The 18,504-nt window shown below is 39.3% G+C and overlaps 3 protein-coding genes across 9 annotated transcripts in view; 1 reads left to right on the top strand and 2 right to left on the bottom strand.

Moving 5' to 3' along the window:
- Positions 1-629: 629 nt before the first annotated feature.
- Positions 630-11,970, bottom strand: LOC113677867 (uncharacterized). Of its 5 annotated transcripts, none has more exons than XM_027194709.2 (7): positions 11,691-11,970; positions 10,287-10,896; positions 7,523-9,915; positions 6,966-6,994; positions 4,781-6,043; positions 3,017-4,255; positions 630-2,629 (listed from the first exon to the last, which is right to left on the bottom strand). In XM_027194709.2, the coding sequence occupies exons 2-7, from the start codon at positions 10,797-10,799 to the stop codon at positions 1,356-1,358; spliced, it is 6,711 nt and encodes a 2,236-aa protein (XP_027050510.2). In that variant the 5' UTR covers positions 10,800-10,896; positions 11,691-11,970; the 3' UTR covers positions 630-1,355. The 5 variants fall into 5 exon arrangements, with proteins under 5 accessions (XP_027050510.2, XP_027050509.2, XP_089047155.1 ...); XM_027194708.2 differs by having other exon boundaries at positions 11,819-11,970; XM_089191029.1 differs by lacking the exon at positions 11,691-11,970 and adding an exon at positions 11,015-11,298.
- Positions 11,971-12,352: 382 nt separating this feature from the next.
- Positions 12,353-15,211, bottom strand: LOC113677920 (glycerate kinase). The gene is made up of 3 exons (XM_027194782.2): positions 14,731-15,211; positions 14,004-14,357; positions 12,353-13,752 (listed from the first exon to the last, which is right to left on the bottom strand). Exons 1-3 carry the CDS (start codon positions 15,094-15,096, stop codon positions 12,889-12,891), a joined length of 1,584 nt encoding a protein of 527 aa, XP_027050583.2. The 5' UTR covers positions 15,097-15,211; the 3' UTR covers positions 12,353-12,888.
- A 44-nt stretch (positions 15,212-15,255) lies between these two features.
- LOC113677866 (inositol 1,4,5-trisphosphate receptor) overlaps positions 15,256-18,504 on the top strand; it is a 36,092-nt gene continuing 32,843 nt past the window's right edge. Inside the window, exons 1-3 of one of the 3 annotated variants that reach the window (XM_089191027.1) lie at positions 15,256-15,598; positions 15,691-15,761; positions 15,853-15,965. In XM_089191027.1, the coding sequence (XP_089047153.1) occupies positions 15,510-15,598; positions 15,691-15,761; positions 15,853-15,965 (273 nt within the window). In that variant the 5' untranslated portion in view covers positions 15,256-15,509. Of the gene's footprint in view, positions 15,599-15,690; positions 15,762-15,852; positions 15,966-16,277; positions 16,503-18,504 lie in introns of those variants that run through there. The other 2 variants (XM_089191026.1, XM_089191028.1) reach the window with 2 other exon arrangements.

Raw genomic sequence — 18,504 nt, 5'->3', positions numbered from 1 at the left:
AATTTTTTCCTTCTTAACACTGCTTGTCCAGATTCAAAAGATTTCTCGTTTAGTTTTGACAAATACAGTCACTGAAACCTGTGTTGTTATCACTGCAAACCAACTTGAACGAAAAACTCTCTTTAAGGAGTACATTTGAACAAGAAAATCACATGAAATATAAATCATGGCATATCTTCAAACGCCAGAAAACTTTTGTTATTACACTATGACAGGTAAGATTAGATTCAAACCGAGGTAAGCTAGTGAATTGAGCGCGCGAGATGTCAAGATAAGGGACGAAATTAAGGCTCGCTACCGTTAGAAAGGTGAAAACAACCTCCATCGGTTGGCGTTAGTTTCTGCGGGGTCCTAGCGCCCAACAAGCAGTATTACTTGCAAACGGGGGAAGGAAGTATTGTATGCTGTTTTCTACATCAATACTAAGTAAGCCTCGCCTTACCCTCGTCCCCAGAACCCAAAGGTTCGCTCACCGTGGCACGATAAATCCCCCCAAGATCCTCCCGTCCACGAAAAGTGAGGAGCTCTGAGGTATAGAATATGGCCTCGGCTTAATGTTTCTCGACCTCGAATCAGTTGTCATGGGCTTGCACTAAAATATCGAACGTGCGCTGAAAAACTGGACACTGTTGATGGTTTCACTAATTTTCATTTCTTTTTTCAAGTCCTGGCTATCTTACAGTCGTATGAGCCAAGAACAAAAATTTGTACAAATTGACATATTATCTACTGCATCAAAGTTCTAAAAATTTTCGGCGCTATTATTTACAGAATGAGATTATCAGTGTTGCTTACACTTCTTTCAGATTCGTTCTTGTTGAAATGTTCAAATATCAAAATAAAACATTCACTGCCCATGGTTCATCTCATTTTCATTCTCAGCAAGAGAAGTAACTTGGCATTTTTTCACTGAAGTATCAGTTTGAATACCGATTAGTATCTTCAACATCCTGGTCGTGACTAAAAGTTTCGAAAACATAAAATTTGGATCGACGATAAATTTACAATTGTAAAAAAGATCTCAGAAATTCTCCTAAATTTATGTAAAACTGAACTCTCGTTGAACATTTAAATCATAAGTTATTGAACTTAAAAATAGTTGTCCTTAAAATAAAAATTAAGATGTCCTTTTTCCCACGCTAAATTCAGCTTTAACTGCAACAAACGTTTGAGATTTGACCCGTAAACCGCCTTATCTCGAAGCACCTCAGAGAACTAGTTTTGCGCCTTTTTCTGTTCTAGAGAGCAGACAGGACAAGATACGAGAGCACATTAGCTGCAAAAGTTTGTGCCTAGTTTCAGAAGTCTGCTGAAAAAAACGCCAGTTTACTCGTGTCATGTGGCAACTAAAATCTTCAAAACATTGGGGGTAGCTGGTAGGCCGGCGGAGGAGTGTTCCGAGGATCTTCGTCATCGAGGACTCCATAAAAAGGCGGGGGAGGCTCGTACCTAACACCAGGGCTACCTTTCCCATAATCCTCTTCGTCATCTTCATCAGAAGAAACAGGCTTATCAAGCGAGGTTTCCGAAATATATGATGGCGGGAAACTCGGGGAATCATCCGGTAGAACAAGTGGTTTCCCAGGAATTGGTTTTAACTCAATCTCCGGTTCCAGAATGATGGGCTTGCGTTTCTTAAAGGTACGCTTCTCGTTAGAAGGTTTTGGTCTCCGTCTCCTACAGTACCAGATCAGTAGCACGGCCAGGACAATTAAAACAATGACGATGAGCACACCAACGAGAACATGCTTGTACCACAAGTCACCTTCTTCACTAGACGTTCGTGCGCCTGCGTCGATTGGTGCATTAGTTATGACGGGGTAAGATCCGTTACAAACTCCCATTCGCTCCTCGTTCGCACTCACCAATGGAAAGCCTTTTAAAGCCTCCCTAAATTCCGTTCTTACTTCGCCATTGGAAAGTAGTATCTTATTCGCAACGTACTGTAATTTTTCCTCGTCGCATCTCTCTGTCGGTAACGAGTCATTCGTCCATGACATTATCACTGATCCCGCTTTGAAACTCAACACTCTTATGTTTGATTCATCCGCATCCTCATAATATGATGCGATCTTTTTCAACAGTAAAAGCCTCTGAGCTACGTTGCGGCTAAACTCGACAAACTCGTTTGTAATTCTGATGTTTAACTCTTGCACAACTGGATTTTCCGATGGAACAACCAAAACCTCAAAGGCGTCCAAGGCTTCAGCGCCGCGGCTATCTTGAGCATACACTACCAGCACCTGACCCATAATCCCATCAGGTACATGCGTGTCTAGCGGTAATCCGTCGATAGTCTGGCTTTCACTGTCAAACTGCAACCAAAAGTCCTCCGGGATCGATGAACCGTTCGCAAGTTTCATCGAAAGCGACAGGTTACGCGTGTCGGCGCCGTCCTCCCGATCATAAAAAGTATCTTCGGGTATGGTATAATGTAATGCCACACCTGCGGGGGCTATCACCCGGCCCAAGTTGTTGATAACCTCGGGGGGTGAATTGGGCGGGGCAGTGGTTGGTATGACAACAGAGGTTGACGATGGTGACACGCTAATTGTCCGAGTTGTGCCTGGCAGTGTTGCAGTCTGGGTCGAGTTGGATGGAGACAGAGATGAGCTACTTGGAAGCGGACCTAAAATGGAAGAAAAATGAAAAGAAAAGCCAGAATGGTTAGAAGAACGAGGGAAAATTACTGCACTATTAGGAACTAGCTTTGAGGACAGGGGGATTGTAGCTAAAACCACAGTTTGGGAGATGCTAGTATGAAAACTTCCGGAACTTTGTTTTGGGGTGTCGATTATGTTGTTAGTGTTAATAGGGGTGGAAAGATATTGGGTGACAAGAGAATCCGAGCGGAGGTTTTGTGAATTACCAACAGTGGAAACATTTTCGCGAAATGAGGTGGGTGCGCGCGATAATGAAAACGAGGTAGTACTGACTAAGGTCCCGTATGAGATTAGAAATTTCACAGAGACAAAAGAGGAAAAGCTCATGGAAGAGTTGTCTGCACCAGACTTACGTGAAGAGAAAGAAGCCGCTGTAGGCGAGAGAGCCGGAATGCGGCTTCCAACGGAAGATTTATCTAATAAAGAGGATGGCGAGGATACTGTTTTGAGTGTCGTTAGTGTAAAAGATCTGTGCGGAGTACTTGTCTCAGCAACTAAGCTGGGCTTTGATGTAAGAGCGCCTTTCTCTGTGGTAGTAGTAGTTGATGATGATAATGATGATGATAATGATGATGATGATGATGTGGCTGCTAATTTGGTTGATTTGGTCACAACTGTCAAGAATTTGGTGCTTGATGTTAAAATACTTGTAGATATAGAGGCTGTTAGACCCCTTAAAACCGACGACCGTAAGGTAGATGAGGTCATACTTCGTGAAGGTGGCACAAAGCTCTGATCCAAGGATTTTGTCACGTTAACTATCGACCTCGCCGACGACGTTTTCTGAGTTCCTGACGATGATTTTGAAACAAGTGTCGCGACAGCGAACTCTGTTTGCAGAGTAACAGAGGACGTCCGATCAAGTGTCACTCCTGATGTCATGAGAGATGTCACGCTACTCACTATCCGTGACCCGGTAGTATCGGTCACGCTACTTTTCCTTGTCGATGATTTTGAAACAAGTGTCGTGACAGCGAACTCTGTTTGCCTAGTAACAGAAGACGTCCGATCAAGTGTCACACCTGATGTCATGAGAGATGTCACGCTACTCACTATCCGTGACGCGGCACTATCGGTCTTACTACTTTTCTTTGCCATCGATTCGAACCTTGATGATGAAAATGTTGGAATCCTTGAAGATGTTGCTATTTCCACGGTCGATTGCGTGATTCTGATCCCTGAATCAGTGATGACCGGCGTTCGAGTGCTAGTTTTACTGCTCTGAATCAACTTTAAAGTAGTTATTTGCGTGATAGATGAAGTTTTCACTATGTCCGAGAAAGTAATTCTAGATTTTATCGACGATCCAATAAACTTGGAAGGTGTGACTACAAATGTGCTACTCTGAAGAGTGCTGAATCGCGTGACAGATGTAGAATTACTCTGCGTGACAGGTGTCACATAACTATGTGTAACAGCTGTCAAATTAACTTGCGTGACAGTAGTGCTGTTAATTTGTGCTGATGAAAACTTAGTAGTGGTCATTCGAGATCCAACCATTGAGTAACTGGGTGTAGAGGACGAGTTCACTATCACTTCAGTGCTTCTCAGAGTCTTTTTCGTTGTATTGTGTGACGCGAGAGAGGGTGAACCTTGGAGAGGAAACAAGCTAACATTACAAAGTGTCACGCAAGAAACATTTGGTGACTTGAATTGAATTGCTCTGGCCGGTAAGCGCCGGGAGAACTCATCACAGCTCTCTTAAGTTCATCGACCAAGCAATACAGTGGCGTTTGATGCGATTAGTGGATAAGAATACTTCAATGAAACAACAACACGTACGAGAAACGAATCACAAAGAAAATGACGCGAGAAAAAATTAAGGAAAAAGCGTAGACCTGTTGACAGTAAAGAGTGAGTCAAGGTTTGTGTTCGAATGTACGCCTCGTGATAGAGGTGGATATTGAGCAAACCAACATCAAAAAGAGATTTAAGCCGTGAGGAGAGAGAGGAAATTCAGAGATTTGAAAGGAATGGTGTCAAGGCTCAGTGGACGTATATGGATAGACAAAGGATGTGATTCAGATGACGAATAAACTTAACGCGTGATTGAGTGCAGTGCTCGATGAATTTAACGTGGTGCGAACGTGCAATTCGTAAACTCATTGGTATCTTACCGCTGGTCTCCAAGATGCTGGTTGTCCTGTACACCGGCGTGGGTGTGACTGCGGCACTCGTCTGGACAGAGCTGGGTATCCTGCTGAAAACACTGTCAAGTCTGCTGCTGGAGTTCACTACACGCGTGCCGCGAGTAACGTGCGTGGAAAGAATCAAAGTATCTGTAACGGAGGTTGGTATCGCAGTTGCAGAAGTTGGTATGACTGTAGTTGAAGGTAGTATTTCTGTGACAGATGTTGGTGGGACTGTGACAGAAGTTGGAGTGACTGTGATTGAGGGTAGTAATACCACAGTAGAGGTTACCACACTTATGGCAGAGGACATTCGTGACATTGTGCTGTCAATTCCAGTAGTTGATTTTCTTAATGAAGAGGTCGACGAAAGAGAACTGAAATTCATCGAAACAGTTCTGCTTGCGCCGAACAACGTCGTCGAATTTTGCACGATTCTGCTGGACTCACTAACATCACTTTTGCTGAGCAAAGTTGTCTGGTCTTGTGAATTTAGAAGTGAGGATGTTGAACTTGAAGTGGGTATGGACGACAGAGTTGTAGGGCTGATTTGGGTAGTTGACATCTCTGTTGTAGATAAATTCATTACAGAGGTGTCTGCAGGGGTAAAAACAACAGAAAATGCGGTACTTGACTCCAACACAGGAACTGAACTGCTTAAATTTGCCATCAACGTGGAAGACGATCCAACAATCGGTTTGCCACTGGAGAGCACTGACGGCATCAACGAGGAGTTAACGTTAAAATGTCCACTTGAGCTGGTAACAACAGACATTGCCGATGAAGTCGTTCTCCTCGCTGAGAGAGTTGAGTCCACAGATTTGGTGACAGCACTTAATACCGCTGTAGGACTTCCTTTAGTACTTGAAGCAATCGTGGAATTCACAGGAACTTCAGAGCTTGTAGTCAGTTTTACAGACATTGAGAAAAACGACGAGTCTGTAATTCTAGTTAAGTTCGGTCTCAGATCAATGCTTGGAAACATGCTGGTAAACTGAGAAGTACTCAATGGTGAAATTGTGCTAAATACGAACGCTGTTGTTGTGATTTTTGGACTGAACGAAATGTTAACACTCGATTTTTGAAATCCTTTCGAAGTGATGGTAGGGAAAACACTTCGATTAGCGACGAAGGTGCTCGGAAAACTTCGGGTACCACTCGTCCTTGTTAACGGAAACGCCGACGTAGTTACGGCGATAAACGATGACCTATTGATTTCAAATGTTGAATTCACCAATGCAGTCCTCTTGGCTGTGGAGGTCAATTTTGAAATGAAAATATGGATTAGGAACAAAATACGACATTATGAGAATTCCATCCGTTTTTTCCATGCAGTCAAAGTTACCATACTTTATTCGAGGAAGGAGCATGCAGACACTTCATGTAGTTTTTCATGCTGCATACTCTGGAGCTCGGCGCACTGCTGAATGCGTGAGGTTACAGGATAGATCAGCAACTTGGAGAAAAACTTGTTAGAGGAAAATGAGTAGAAAGATGAAAAGTTTTGAAGAATTTCGATCAAAGAAGATAAGGGCAAAAGTCGGCTGAAAAGTTGTGAGGAAAGTTAGTGTTTTTGCTTTATGAATATATCAAGTTAGTTGGAGTTAAACTAGCTTGAAAAAAAAAACCAAAACAAAACAAACAGGTGGAAATATTCCAAAATTATAGCGTGTTAAAGAAAAGAGTTTTCTGTTCCTGAGACCGTTGCCCTAGGCGCGTTTGTTAGAGGTTACTGCATGTGTACACATAGTACATGTCTTTGCACTGTTTTCTGGGTGGTGGCTACTAATTACAGAAAAGTTGTTGATTCCTATGGGAGTACCCTTGCCCTCTCTGCAAATACGTCAAATAAGTAAAAATCTTCTTGTAAAATTCTGTACTCTCTTAATTTGGCATCACAAGTACAAAATTATCTCTTTTCTCTATGGTTCTAAGATGTGAAGGTAGATATAAAAAAAGACTTCAATTCGTGTACTTTGAAACGTTTTGCTATGTATATGATGCAAAAAATTCTGAACAGATAAAGGAAACCTTGAAGGATCTGGTTAACTAAAGAATAGTTGGTGAAGGCGTTTGAGGATTGACGATGAGATGTTTTGAGTGCACTTAAGAAATAATTTAACGATAATCACCAATTTTTTTTTTATATCAAACAAATTCAAGGTTGACTTACTGGTAGTTGCATTCACAGATGTCACCTCGCTGAAAATCAAGATGAAACACAATAAATTCAGTGAAAACAAACAGACAATTATAGATACAAGCAAGAACAACTAGTTTGGTGAATGTACATGTAAGGATTCTCATAAGTTTAACTGGATCTAACGAGTAACTTTCCCCAAAGAACATTGTCAGACTTGTTATTGGCCAAAAGTCTTAATTGCTTACTCTTAGCTATGTTTGATAGAGCCCACTTAGATCTCAAAAGCCAATCAGAACAAAGGAAAATACCACAAAAGAAAAAAAAAAACAATGAGAATTCAGCCTGAAAAAAGCAATCTGTCTGAAGTGGATGAAAACCTGAATGACCAGGTAGCTATTGGTCTTATTTTTGAATCTGATTGGTTTGAAAGAAGGACAAGTTTTTGGGACCAATCTCAGGTGAAGTAAGGCAAAACCAAAGTAATCCCAAATTATTTTTGACACTTATTTAAAAATTGCATTATCTCTTCGGACAACTCATTATCAACGTCTACTTGTGCTTGTAATTGAAAAGTTCTTGTTTCTCACCTTGCATTTGTTACAATAGGTGAAGACATCGATGATGGCAGAACAGCAGTTTTTGAGGAAGTGAGATTGGGCTGCAAGGTACTGCTTGAGAAGATTTGTACCCCAGATGTCTGGTTGACTATTGTAGAACTCAGAAGCAACATGGAAGGACTTGACATCTGTGTTGCAGAACTGGACAACATCACTGAAGATGTGCTTGACAATGATGGGACCAGTGAACTTGTTTTGTCCAATGATATCTCAGTGTTGTTCATTGTTGATGAAACAAGGCTTGTAAACAAAGATGACGTTGGCATCGGTGAAATTGCCTTTGATTCAGTTGAGTTTCCTGGTTGAGGAGTTGATGGCAAGATTACCATGCTGCTTGTTACAAAGGAACTTGTCTTAGCAGACGATGTTAAATTTTCAACCAAAGTTGTATTTGGAGGAAGCAAAATTAAACTTGATGAAGAAGCCAAGAAAGTACTCTTTGATGTGATGGATGAAAGATTTGAGCTGGTAGTGGATATCACAGTGGATAAACTTGTGTGACTGGCTGCACTTGTGATAAGCAGTGATGTGTTAGCAACAGGCATAAAGCTACTTGGAACTACAGTCACTGATGCAGTTGCTTGAGTGATTAACATTGATGAAGACACATTTGGAATTGAAGAATTTAACTTTGCTGTGGATGTTGTTGGAAAAGTTGACTGAAGTGTAGTAAGAACTGATGGAAAACTTGATGAAATACTAAGAGATGTGACTAGAGTGCTTCTGTTGAAAGATGCAGTTAGTGAAGATGCTGTTACTGCTATGGAAATGTTTCCTTGGGATGCTGAAGGAACTGTAGTTGAGGAAATTACAGCTTGACTTGTATTCAGTGTTATCATTGTCAGCGAACTCAAGATTGATCTATTCTGTGATGACACAATGGTTGATTTGTTGGGTGAAGAAGCACTAAGTATAAAAGACAGTGTTCTTGTGACAAATGTTGAATTCAGAGATGGGGTATGACTCTCTGATATAGTTATTGTTCTATTGGCAGAAATGATGTTTGTTGGACGTGATGCAGAAGAACTGTTTACTGTCAACAGAAGCTTTGAAGAGGTTAAGATACTTGTTATGCTGGTGTTTATATTGACAGCACTTGAAGACTTGAATACTGTGGCACTGAGTAACTGACTTGATGTTGTCAAGCTAACACTTACACTTGGAGATAGGATTATAGTTCTGTTTGACAAAATACTTGAAGTTGTTAAATTGATGCTCACACTATAAGATGGGAAAATAGTCCTGTTTGGCAACTGAATTGAAGTTGTTGGATAGATGCTAACACTAGAAGATGTGATAATTAGACTAGATGATGCAAAAGCAGTTTTGTTTGGTGGCTGACTTGACTCTGTCAAGTTGAGGTGTATGCTGGAGGATGATGACATACTTTTGTTTACTAGCAGGCTTGACACTGGCAAATTAAAGCCAGTGGTAGAAGACTGAATACTTTTCATTGTTAACTGACTGAACAATGTTGAGTTGATGTTAACACTTGTGGTTTTGGTAACAGTTCTGTTTGGTGTAACACTTGGAAGTACAGTTGTGGAATTCTGGCTTGCAGATGTTAAAATAACAGTTTTTGAGACAATGACCAAAGTGGACATATTTGACAATCTTGAGGGTGGAGTACTAGATGCAGAGGGTGTAGGAGTAATAGCAATAATCCTCTGTGCTTGTCTTCGAACTCTGCGTCGTACCATGTCTTTTTGAGTTCCAGACAAGACATGCCACCCCACCACTGGGACACCCATTAGTGTGCTAATGGTTCCATCTTGAGCAGCAGTTTCAAGTTTTGAAAAACCTACATCTGTCAGCTTTAATGCACCACATGCCACGTTCCAGGTTATGAAACTCCTTGTGCCTTTGGCAAATCTACCATCTCCCACACCAGCTGCTATAACAGTGGGATTGTCTAGTTGTTGTGTTATTGGGTTAGAAATCTCACCTGAGAAGAAGCCTAATTTGCTAGAGTCCACACTGAGATGGTCAGCCATTTTAACCACTAACATCATACGCTGATGCCCATTAAGGCTTTGTACGTCCATGTTCAACACCACTGTTCCCAGGATTGCCTGTGTTCCAGGAGGACATGACAAACCAAGGGCAGGTTTGTGATCATTGCTGCTAAAGCCTGTAGTGCTGAGATGAACTGATACTGGCAGTTGTTCACTTATAGACATAACAACAATGGAAAATGACTGTGACCCACAAACATGGCCGCCCAGTGAAGTGTCCTTTGTCAAAGCTACAACTAGGATGTTGTAAGTTCCCTTATCTTTATCTGAGGGAACACCATATAGTTGTTTCTTGTTGCTGCTATATGACAGCCAGTGTGAGAGAAATCTATCTGCTGTTTCTGAAACCTGCAAAAATAAAAGGATTATTCAAAAACACAATCAAAGGTTCCTTGCATCCACAGGCTAGAAAATTAATTTGCAGGTTGAAAAAGTTGTGGCTTATTCTTTAACCAGGATTCTCAGTCTAGGACCACATTCACATTATGTTTATGTAAATGCAGTACTCTACTTAGCATTCCCATTGGGAATGTAAACATTGTCATGACTAATGATGAAATTGAGCCAATCTACATGTAGTATGGGGTGACAAGGAAACACTATGGGACAATTTTTTCTACCAATGGGGTGTGTTGTCTCGGCTTTGGGTAACAAAACATTAGGGAATGTGGCAATATAAGCTACATTCACCAACTCTGTATACTTTAGGTGCAACTTACCACAATGCTGTTCACATTGCAATCGAATACATCCTCTGAAATATTGTAACTAAATACAGATCCAACATAGACAACCGCATTAGGCAGCACTTTGCTTTTCACAGATGGTTTAGGTTGTACACTTTCTTGACTTGATACAACTGGTAACAAAATTGTGCCAAACAGACTGGCAATCAGTAATATCCACCACAGTCTAAGCTTTGGTATACCCTTTGCAGATATAATTCCACTGAAAACACTGCCAACAGTGTTTGGTAGGCTCCAAAATAGCAGTAAAAGTCTTAGCAAACACGAATTTGATCCCAGAAAAGTCCATCTTGAAGTAGATCTTATAAGTGATTTTTTTCTCCAAGGAGTACACTTCAGAAAGTTTTTGTTGCAGTTTTGTTCACGTGGATTTGAATTTCCAGACATCTGTGGGCAGTTACAACAACATCGAGGGATCGATGTCCAACAGGACGATGCAGACGTCCTTTCAATTGGTAGACAATACAAAGATGCTGTTTTATCCATCTTTTATCTCTTTTTGGCTTAATGCACGCCAAGGTAATAATTTTTTTAGCTGATCCACTCTTGCCTTCTTGATAAGATCACCATGATTGAAAAGTGGCTGAAATAAAAGTAAGAGAAAATTATCAACACGCAAGGTTGGAATACATATACAATGTGTTCACAACACGGCCTCTTTTAAAACAGAAGGTAAGCACTCCTGTTGCAATCTGAATTACCATTTGGTTTCTCCTTGTTACCTCAGGTCAAACGGATAATTTGGAATGTATATATGTTTGAGGGATTGAAAATTTCATTTTTGATGATGAAGTCAGATGTTTAAATGAAATCATCATGAATGGTGTACCGACCAAACCTGTTGCGGTTTTCAATTTAAACGGAATTATGCTGCATAAGAATCTATCAATGTTCCAAACACTGCCAAGCGATAAAAATACTGCGAGATGAAAAAGTTAATCTAGTGGAAGTCACACCGATGTAGAAACGTGTCATTACAAGGGTCGGATTTCGTTTCCTTGTTTTCATGGTTACAAATACATAAGATGAAAACAAAGGCCGTAACGGCAGTTTTTTTCGTTTGAAATATTTCCTTGTGAAATTTATCGGTATTGATACATCAGAGTTATTACGATTTCTTCATGAGTCTGGTTTAGAATCTAAAGAAGATAGCCTGTGTTTTGATACCAGACGTAGATATTGGCAACTGTTTCCTACTACTTGAATGAATTCGCACTCTGCAATCTACACAATATGGGCTAAATAAACTCTAATAAAGTGCGCTAGCCGATCGAAGCCGTATATCGCTAAGTGAGGCTAAAATTATTCATAACACGTATTCGCGATGCAGGAATATAAAAAATGGAAAGCTTGATTGAAGCTCTGGGAAGACTGTACCTTTTGCAAACATATTTTTCAGGCTGCACTTGCAGAATCAGTGCCCTATCATTTACAAAATATCAACGGCTCGAACAAAGCTGTTCGATCCGAGCCCTCTTCACTGTTCATCAAAAATTCTAACTTACTGATAAGCTCATCAGCTACCAATAACGCTTTCTTCAGAATTTCTTGCAATTCGATTACACATCCATCACAGATTTCTTTCCAGGTTGTCCTTTCAAGCACCGATTACTCGGCGAACTATGGGCCGATTCAAATTTCTTTCTTCTTCGAATCAATAATCAACAGCGTCGTTCGGTTACCGAGGTCCCGAGGTATTTTCGAAAGCGCGTCATCTTCCAAATTTGGAAACGTGAAATATGAGAGATCGTACTTATATAATGTTGGAATGGACTTCAACGAGAGGATAGCGGAACATCTTAGAAGGTTTTCCTAAACTGTCCACTTCAGACGAGTTTTCGCTTCCTGCACCAAATGAAAACTAAAGCAATATCTTTGGCATTTAATTAGGGCTTAAAAATGAATAAATATGGATTAATGTGAATTGTCTCCTGAATGTACTGCTGAGGTTTGTGTTTAAAAGGTCAGAAATGGGCTATAGAGCACACCCCAGTTCAAACAAACAGATTTTTAAAAAATGAAGAAATAAAACAAAACAATGTCTAACGGAACTTTTACTGAGCCTTTTCTTCAGACACAAAATTATTGTTAATCCAAAATGTTTATTTCAATTTCAATATGCCAGACACCCAACTACTAAGAACATGATTTTATACAAACCTTATAATTTATACCACCAAAATGCATTTTTGAAAAATCCAAGTATTCATCTTGAATGGAAACTTTATTTGCTATCTACTGTCTTTTAAAGGTAAACCATTTTACATGCTAGTTGAGGGAACCAAAACCAAGGAACAGGGGTGAATCCAGGGAAGAAGGGACCTGACTTTCGATTTCAAAAAAGACAGAAATTTCTATTTACACTACAGCCCAGTTAAGTCAAGAAATATTTAAATACAAATAAACTGAAATTCTTCTGTTGAGAATTAAGTAACATACAACCCTGTCCTTGTATGAATTTTTTTGGCAGATTAGTAGTAAAAAAAACCTATGGGTCTGATAGGGTGGGGGTTCAGAGCCCTCAGACCCACCCTCTGGGTCTTCTACCACTTTATGTACCACTCTTTTTCCGTGGTCATGAAGGTGGAGATACAAGTAAAATCTGAATATCCATTACATTAGTTCCCGTTAATCCAGTCACCACATGGTCCCTTCCATTTTTAAATTTTGAGTAAAAGGAAAAAGAATCATTATTTTCCAAGAACTGTTTAGCATCAAGTCCATCTTCTTTAGCTTCAGTTATTTGATATGGATCTGCCATTGCTCCTGCAGCTGGGTTGGGACCATCTTGGCCATCTGTTCCTGCACTGAGTAGTACCAAACCACCATTGTTTTCATCATTACAAAACTGTTCTAGATTTTCATAAATATCTATCGCTAATGTGAGTGTCATCTCTTGGTTACGCCCCCCTATACCTTTCCCTTTCAGTGTGACTGTGGTTTCTCCAGCACCAATGATGCAAACTGGCTTTTGCTCATTACGTGCATTTAATATCTCATTAACAATACTGCTAGTCAATACATGTTGGCCATAAGGTGACATTTTTGACAGATGCCCATTCCAAGCTAAATTAGCTGCATCTGAGAACATTTTTCCTACATCTCTTGCTTCACCACTTAACATCGTGGACAGCACCACAGGTGCATAGCCAAGCACTAGGGCTTTTTTCACAGCAGCATCAACCGCAAAGCGATTACTTCCTATGATGACATTCTGAACATGAGAAAAATTATTCAGTTCTACTTTTTCCTGCTTCTCTGTTTTCCGTTTTGATTGCTGTAGATACTGAATAACTGCATCTGGAATCTCTTCCTCTGCATTGAGTTTCTTGAATATTTCTAAGCAATCTGCTGGAGTTGATGGATCAGGTACTGTTGGACCACTGGCAATGATGTCAAGAGGATCACCTATCACATCTGAGAGAATGAGTGTCACCACCTGTTTGAGAAAAAATGTTAGAATTGATATACAATCCATCAATCAGGGCATCAGCACACTAGTGAGTCAGTTGATTAGTGACTCAGTCCCTGATTTATTAAGTAAGTTATTGCTTAGATTAATCAGTCAGTTATTGGGCCATTCAGTGATTCCATCTGTGGTTGGTGTGTTAGTGATCAAGTAATTACCATTCTGAGGAACATGACAGAAAAATTTATGAATGTATTAATCAAACTAAGTGTTATATAGACCTTTGCAGGGAAGGCTGCTTCGGCCAACTTTCCTCCTTTGATATCAGATAGGTTTTTCCTCACAGTGTTAAGCTCATGAATAGTAGCCCCTCTTGATGCTAATACTTTAATTGTTTTCAATTTCTCCTCCAGTGTAATTCCCTCAACAGGATATGGAAGGAGGGCTGAGCCCCCTCCTGAGATAAGGACCAAAAGAATGTCTTGGTTGCTCATGCTTTCTGCTACTTCTTTAATCCTGCTGGCGGCATATTGAGCCATTTCATCTGGAAGGTTGTTCTTTGCTCCTTCAATGATTTCTATTGTGCTGAGCTCACTGAGGGTGGACTTTTCAATCAGTTCTTTATTGCCAGAAGCCTGTGTATGAAGTAACAAATATGTATATCGTTTCAACCATTTTCAACAACACCAAAGATTTGATATACAATTGTTCTCTCCAGCTGCATTAAATTTTGTTTAAAATCAGTAAACCCTTTTTACTTCCAAAATTTTTATAAATAATTCTTCTTACTGTCTACTATACAATTCATATAAAGTTAGCAGAAGAATTTTGTATTAGATCAATTAATAGTCCCTAATTAATAAACCTCTTATTGTATATCGTTTGTCTGCTTGATATTTTATTGATATAGTAAGGAAAACTTCTGTCTTGCTCACTCGTAGGACGTAAAGGATTAAGAGAATTTGTTGCTCCAACACTGAAAAAGTTTAATTGTGGATCTACACCTACCTTAATGGCGTGGGGGAGTCCTACGGGAATACTGGCCACCCCCCGGACAATCTGATCTCCCAGAACATCCTCCACTGCTTTAGTCATTCCTAACACAGCTTTCCCAAACGCAACCACGGAGACATTTTTATCGACAACATATTCATGATCCATGATGGAGAGAATATTCTGACGAAACAAAAGGTTATTTTTTACCATCTCCTGAGGAGAAACCGCGCCGAGAGCAGCATGAAAAATTGATTGGGCGTCTGTCTTCAACTTGAGTCGAACATCTCTAGATGAAGAAGTATTTATCGATCTCGATCTCAGTAACGACATAAAAGGTCTTGCACGTTTTAAGTTACTTGTTACACAAAATAAAGCCATAAAAGACTTTAAATGAGGGTGGAAATTCAAAATCTGCTGTCACAATTTGCCACCGTCAACACCAGTACAACCAACCGGAAATCAAACTGAATATATTCCATACCAAGAAGGGTCCCGTGGGGATGTTTTTTTTTTTTTTTTTTTTTCCTTTCCCTCCTTGAACCCAGGCTCTATGTAAACTTTCTCAAGGGTAGCAAGTTTTGAGAGCTACCATCTTTTATTCAACTTGCTTATATTCGGTTTGTTTATTTTTACGTTAGATTCCTTTGTAGAGCAGCGCAAAGAAACGGCCATGAACATCACGAGATGACTATTTCAGCGGTATCCACATTTATGTGGAATTGCAATGTTTGAAATTGTTCTGTGATTCGACGCGCGGAAATTCGAAGTTTGCGGGTTCCGTAGATTTCGACATGACCCAGCAGACAAGCCTACTACACATTGGTGATATAGTCTCCCTGTTCGCCGAAGGAACTGTAAATGGATTTATTAGCACACTTGGGTAAATGGCCGAGTCATAGATTACGTTATTCGCCTGTTCATCTGTTCTTTTCGTGTCATATTTTCCTCTCTAATCAAGTTTTACTTTTCTAGGCTGATCGATGATAGATGTGTTGTGCAACCTTCTGCAGGCGACCTGAACAATCCACCGAAAAAGTTCCGAGGTGGGTTCGTCTGATCGTCCGTTAAATACACCATTTAGTGCATGCATTTAACAGCTAAACGTGTTGCCACATCCGTGTTTTCGATTTGCAGACTGCCTATTCAAGGTTTGTCCTTCCAATCGTTACTCTGCCCAAAAACAATTCTGGAAGGCTGCGAAACCGACTACAAGCGCCACAGATGCCGTGTTACTGAAAAAACTTCATGTAAGTTAGCGATGTTTATTCAAGCAATGCCTTGATTTTTATATATTTCCAATACCAACTTTCATTCTTGCGAGGGATTAGATATTTTGACACCTTTTAACCCGAGCGACAAATTGCACTTCCTGTACACGCTGACGAAGGAATTTTTAAAACACATTATTCTCTGCGACTTCATATCATCAATTACATCCGTGTCTCCGATAAAACTCGGACTCAATTTCAAAAGCATGTTTTTGTATTGTAGAGAAGTGCATGGAAATTAACGTAGCGCCTAATTAGACATTTATTTTTTTTTTCACGTCTTTCACTCAGGTGTTTTATTATCGACCCCTGGTAGCCAAGTCTAGGAGTATGTCGTGGTTTTGTGACTAATATTCAATGCTTAGAGGTCATGTTTATTTTCAAAGAAGTTCCTTGTCGAAAGTGTATTCGATCTCGATCAACTGTGTACATAACTCGGGGGGAAACTTCGGCTGGTCTGAGAGCCTATTGAAAATAATAAGGACAGCAGTAAAGCTTGGATTTTTTGGACTAGTCGTAAGTTGGTATTAAACAAACGGTATGCTTTGCGATCAGAAATTAACTAACATAAAAAAAAATTGAACGTTTGTATTTTTCGTAGAGAAATATATCAGTCTTTTTGACTTGATGATTTAAGACTCTAGCATTTCTTACTTGTAATTTGCATAATAGATTGTTAGGAAATATTATTCTGTTGGCTCAAAGAAATTCATTGTTTGTTAGGTGTTAACACTAAAATCGAGCCGACAAACCAACGTGGAAGGGAAACATTTTTACGAAATAAACTGTATTTTTGCCGTTTTCTGATCTCCGACAGCGTACAACTGTGCCTTGAGAAATCGAGGACAGCTGTTTTGGTTTTTTTCACCTTTATCCGATGTTTTGTGCTCAATATTTCAGTTTTAATAACAGTAGCATACAGCTGGGAGATTGAAGGGAAGAACGATAAGTTTACAATTATAATTTTGTTGCGAAGGTAATTTTATTACAGGGGGAAACATTCTCCCTTATACAGTCAAGAAACAGGACATTTTTATTATACTTGAATGCTAATTGGCTTTCCTAGCCTATTGGCAATTGTTCAATTTCAATTGTTTGGTTGGACAGTATCGACCAAAATACTTCTTTAGGAATCATAGTCTGTTACTTTCAAGCTTTTTGAGGAGAAAATTGTTTCACTTTTCAATGCCCTGTGACTTTGTACCAGCTATCTTTACAGGATAGTTTTAATACAGATCTTTATAAGCCAACATGATTAATTTGCTAATATTTGAACATTGTTAATCTGTGAGCCTGAATTATGGGATTAAAGAGCCAAGAGAATTATTGCTATGACTTATGTCAACCCATGTGTAGCATTTGATAGTAACATTTTTTTTTATTTAAATGTCTTACACATGGCATAATCATTTATCTTTTGTGTAACAATGTAATTGGCAGCTTCCAAACAATAGCATTAATTTAAATCGGCTAATTTAAAAACTTGAAGCTTGGCTGTTTATTTATTTGGTTAATTATGCCAAAACTGAAAACAGCTGTTGACAAGAACAGCCATTTACATCAGGTTAAATTTTCAACTCACATTTCAGAACCATAATTGAATATACTCTTTAAGATTATTTGGCGGCTTTTTTTTTTAATGGAAATAGGCTTCAACTGGTATTGTAGTTTGAATCTGTGAATATTTATACATTTGTCCTCCCCCCAAACAAATAATAAATACAATTGTAACATAAGTAATTATCTCCTTAATTTCATTCCAAACCATGAATTTTTAATATATGTAACAATTGAGCCGTGTATGAAACCATTGAAGGCAACTGTTGATTATTTATGAATATAAACTTACAGTTAACTTGTGCCATTTTGATAATAATATGGTTTGAATTTTAAGATGGGGTTTTTGTTCTAATAGTTTTGCACAAAGTTGCAGTTGTTCCAGCGAATAACAGACAGTAATTGCTCATTACAACTTCTTCCTTATGCGAGTTGTCACAGAATTTATGAAGTCATTCAAGGGTTGAACGCTGCCAGTGATCCTCTGATTGTCATAAAAATGATTCATTGTTGACTACTGTATGAATAACTTGCTCTTGTGAACTACTACGTCGTCCAGCTGACCTGTCTTTACATGATGTGTGACACCGACAGTAAATAGTTAAAGAAGCGTCACTAGTTTTAATACCTGATGAGACAGAAACATAACTTAAACTAGATTTCCTATTTTTTTTTTTTTTGAATTTTATTCCATGTCTTGGTAGCAACTAACAGAATTAGAAAATTGTGGCTGCAGATATTTTAAGAAATCAATAGCAGTAATTAGTGATATTGGATCTTCCAAAGAAGAGGACAAAGCCCTGAAAAAAGATGGGTTTTAAAAGGGAGAAGTGGAAGTTTGATATTTTGTTACATCTTTACTAAACACAATCAATATACAGAAACTTGCGCTTTACAAACAGGGCTGGTTTTTTTTTTCTTTTCTTGGAATTATACAGTGTGATGTAATAATTTGACTTGA

This window comes from Pocillopora damicornis, chromosome 13, assembly GCF_964200805.1.
Source record: "Pocillopora damicornis chromosome 13, jaPocDami1.2, whole genome shotgun sequence".
Lineage (NCBI taxonomy): Eukaryota > Metazoa > Cnidaria > Anthozoa > Scleractinia > Pocilloporidae > Pocillopora > Pocillopora damicornis.
The sequence above is the reverse complement of the archived record's forward strand: the minus strand, read 5'-3'. Positions and strand labels throughout refer to the sequence as shown.

Excerpts from the sequence above, each read along its gene's own strand:
- LOC113677920 (XM_027194782.2), bottom strand. The coding sequence starts at position 15,096 with ATGGCTTTATTTTGTGTAACAAGTAACTTAAAACGTGCAAGACCTTTT. Across the intron at positions 14,358-14,730 it reads GACTCCCCCACGCCATTAAG|GCTTCTGGCAATAAAGAACT; the intron begins GTAGGTGTAGAT and ends CTTCATACACAG. Across the intron at positions 13,753-14,003 it reads AAGCAGCCTTCCCTGCAAAG|GTGGTGACACTCATTCTCTC; the intron begins GTCTATATAACA and ends TTTCTCAAACAG.
- LOC113677867 (XM_027194709.2), bottom strand. The coding sequence starts at position 10,799 with ATGGATAAAACAGCATCTTTGTATTGTCTACCAATTGAAAGGACGTCT. Across the intron at positions 6,995-7,522 it reads CCTATTGTAACAAATGCAAG|CGAGGTGACATCTGTGAATG; the intron begins GTGAGAAACAAG and ends CTTGATTTTCAG. Across the intron at positions 2,630-3,016 it reads AGCGGCTTCTTTCTCTTCAC|GTCCGCTTCCAAGTAGCTCA; the intron begins GTAAGTCTGGTG and ends CTTCCATTTTAG.